The sequence below is a fragment of the Pinus tabuliformis genome, chromosome 1_1 (genome assembly GCF_031772625.1).
Source record: "Pinus tabuliformis cultivar Carrire ecotype Pingquan chromosome 1_1, CPIR1, whole genome shotgun sequence".
In the NCBI taxonomy this organism is placed as follows: Eukaryota; Viridiplantae; Streptophyta; class Pinopsida; order Pinales; family Pinaceae; genus Pinus; species Pinus tabuliformis.
In genome coordinates, this window is record NC_142297.1 from 604748877 (window position 1) to 604751745 (window position 2869).

Below are 2869 nucleotides of genomic sequence, written 5' to 3' on the forward strand. Positions count from 1 at the left end.
TTAACACAAATATCATTCTACAACCTATATTTTAAGTCAATCCCTTGCTCCACTAGGATTGTTAACCCAAACATCAATCCAAATATTAATTCATCTTTTATTTATTTTACCAATGTGAGTCAACATGGTGGTTGATGTTTCATATTGATATTAATTGATTAGTCTCCTTTCAAAATATGCAACCAAGAACTTGAAATTAGGTGATGAAGATCAATGTCATGTTACTTGGACTAAAACGTTTGTATGGAAGGTTAAGTGACATCAATCACTAACCTAAAAAAAATTGTGTTTTGATGTTTTGATGTTCCAATACATTAACAATTGGAATGTAATACATAGTTTAATAACTTAAATATGTGTGTGAAAAGAAATGGATAAACATGAACACCTGTAGTAATAATGGCAGACTTAATAGCTGCAGGGCTCCAATGAGGATATGCTCCCTTTAATAAAGCTGCAACACCAGCAACAAGTGGGCATGACATAGATGTGCAGAAAGTACATTGAAAGGTACATGCCGATGATCAAATGAAAGGTCAGTCGTTGATGCTGCCATTGAATATGCTGCCAGGATGTTCAACCCTGGAGCTGTAATATTAGGCTACATTGGAGAAACAATTCAGAACTTCATGTGTGAAAAAGTGCAGTGTCATACAATGAGTTACCATCATGTAAACACAAAAAATTGGGGAGTGGAATATGACCTTGAGAATGTCTGGAGTAAGACTATTTGGTCCCTGAGAGGAAAATGTTGTCATCACCAGAGCTGGATTTGCATGTAATTTAGTTCTTGCAGGAGAAATGTAAGCAACAGGAGACCTGAATGAGCAAAATTTTATGGAAAATTAGGATGTTCCATGTAAGGAACTTAGTTGACTACAATCATTTTCAATGTAGGGCTAATATAAGTAAAATTGTTGTCTTGAAAACCTACGTTGTAGAATTGATGTAGTCAAATACATCTGCCCCATCAATTGCATTCAACTGTGTAGCTGGAAGAACATGAGAATCTGCAATAACATCGATGGCATTTACGGGGTCATTGCAAATATTCATGCCTAATCCTCGTGCCATACGAACTTCTTCAACCTTCTCAATTATTGCGAGGATCTAGAGATCCCACGAAGCAATGTTTTCTGCAACATTATTACATAAAATCTGTTTAAATTCATCAGAGTTGTAGTTTTTCATTCTTTGAACTAACACTAATCCAAATTTCTCCTTTGGAAAGAATATTTCATATTGATAAGTTTGAATTTTTATTAGTATGAAACTCATTAAAATTGGTATTATGTAGCATACCCGATAATTTTATTTTGATTTGGAGCTGTAATGTCAGCTGATGATACCAAAGGGTACAATTTTTTCTTTGGTAACTGCTACTCGGATATGCTTTGTCCCTGACATCAAACGAAAATATACACAAATATACAGAGGCATAAAATGAGTTTTCTAGAATAATGCAAGGGATCAGATTTGACTTCAATTCCCTTCAGAGGCCTTCTAATGGTTCAACAAAAAATCCCTTAAACTTGAAAAACTAGATACATGGATTTTTCAATTTGATAGGACGGAAGGAAAAGTTCAATAAGAACAATTTCCCCTGAATTTTTCATTAAAGAAAATTACCATCATAGCACTTGAACTACTCTAATATCAATGCATGTGTTCCGGACATTAAAAAATAGACAATGGTCTTAAAATGACTTGCATTGTGAACAGAACGAAAAGGGTAATAAGCCTACCAACCTATTTTAGTTTCTACATGTTCTAGGGGTAAATTTCGTCCTTGGTGGTTATGGGAAATATTTTGTATATGGATTTCATATGAAGAGTTAAATGTGCTTTCAGATTTACCTGAAAACAGAAATGAAAATAAGTTATACTCACTATATATGTTTTGTTGTTTCCAAGAAGAGCGCTTGAAGGAAATTGTCTATTAATGTTGCTCGCTCCCACAGTTATGATCCATGGAGCCACATTTGTAACTGTCCCCGGAGTTGAACCATCATTTCAAGTGGAACAGACAACTACCTTTCCTCTGTGGACTCCATGGAATGCTCCAATTGCAATTGCATCTTGAAAATAATTAGATAGAGGAGGGCCAGATCCAGTGGAAAGAGAGAACACATCAATTCCATCATGTACCCTTGCATCAAATGCTGCAAGAGTATCTGCATCATAGCATGATCCATTTGGAGTGGAAGGCCAACAAAATTTGTAAGTTGCAACTCTAGCATGAGGAGCTCCTCCTTTTGCAATCCCTTATGCATATCCAGTTATATTTTCATTTTTCACAAAATTCCCACCTGTTGTAGACAAAGTATGAGTACCATGTGCATCTTTATCCTGTGGAGAAAGAAATTCACCCGTTCCATAGATATTTAAAGGCCCATTTGCAGCCTCATATCCTTTGATGAAGTATCTGGCTCCAATCAATTTCCCATTGCAAACAAAACATGGAATATTGAAACTTTGACCCTATGAAGCAAGGTTTAGGATAACTAATTTCTAATTAAATTCCAATAGAATGTGAAACATTGGTTCTATGAATACATGTAATAAAGTTCCTTGTTTTATAGGTAGGTATATCCTACAATGGAGTTGGGTTCTAACAACCAACAACAACCTAATAAGCAATGAGAGACAGAGGATTGATTTTCTCCTTAGCAATACAACGGAATAATAAGAAACATTGACCACATTAGTTTGTAAGAATATAGGAAGACCAAACAATAATACATCAGAGTATGTGAAAGAAGCATGTTGTATTGTTTTTGTCTTCAGTAGAATACAAAAATAAGTATCACAAACACAAAGACAAGATTCACCACTCAGAAATCAAATGTAGTTAAAGTAAGACCACACC

At 34.9% G+C, this 2869-nt stretch overlaps 1 protein-coding gene across 1 annotated transcript; it reads right to left on the reverse strand.

Moving 5' to 3' along the window:
* Positions 1 to 347: 347 nt before the first annotated feature.
* LOC149214735 (subtilisin-like protease SBT5.4) lies at positions 348 to 2031 on the reverse strand. The gene is made up of 2 exons (XM_089390951.1): positions 935 to 2031; positions 348 to 819 (listed from the first exon to the last, which is right to left on the reverse strand). Exons 1-2 carry the CDS (start codon positions 1072 to 1074, stop codon positions 597 to 599), a joined length of 363 nt encoding a protein of 120 aa, XP_089247077.1. The 5' UTR covers positions 1075 to 2031; the 3' UTR covers positions 348 to 596.
* Between the last annotated feature and the right edge of the window lie 838 nt (positions 2032 to 2869).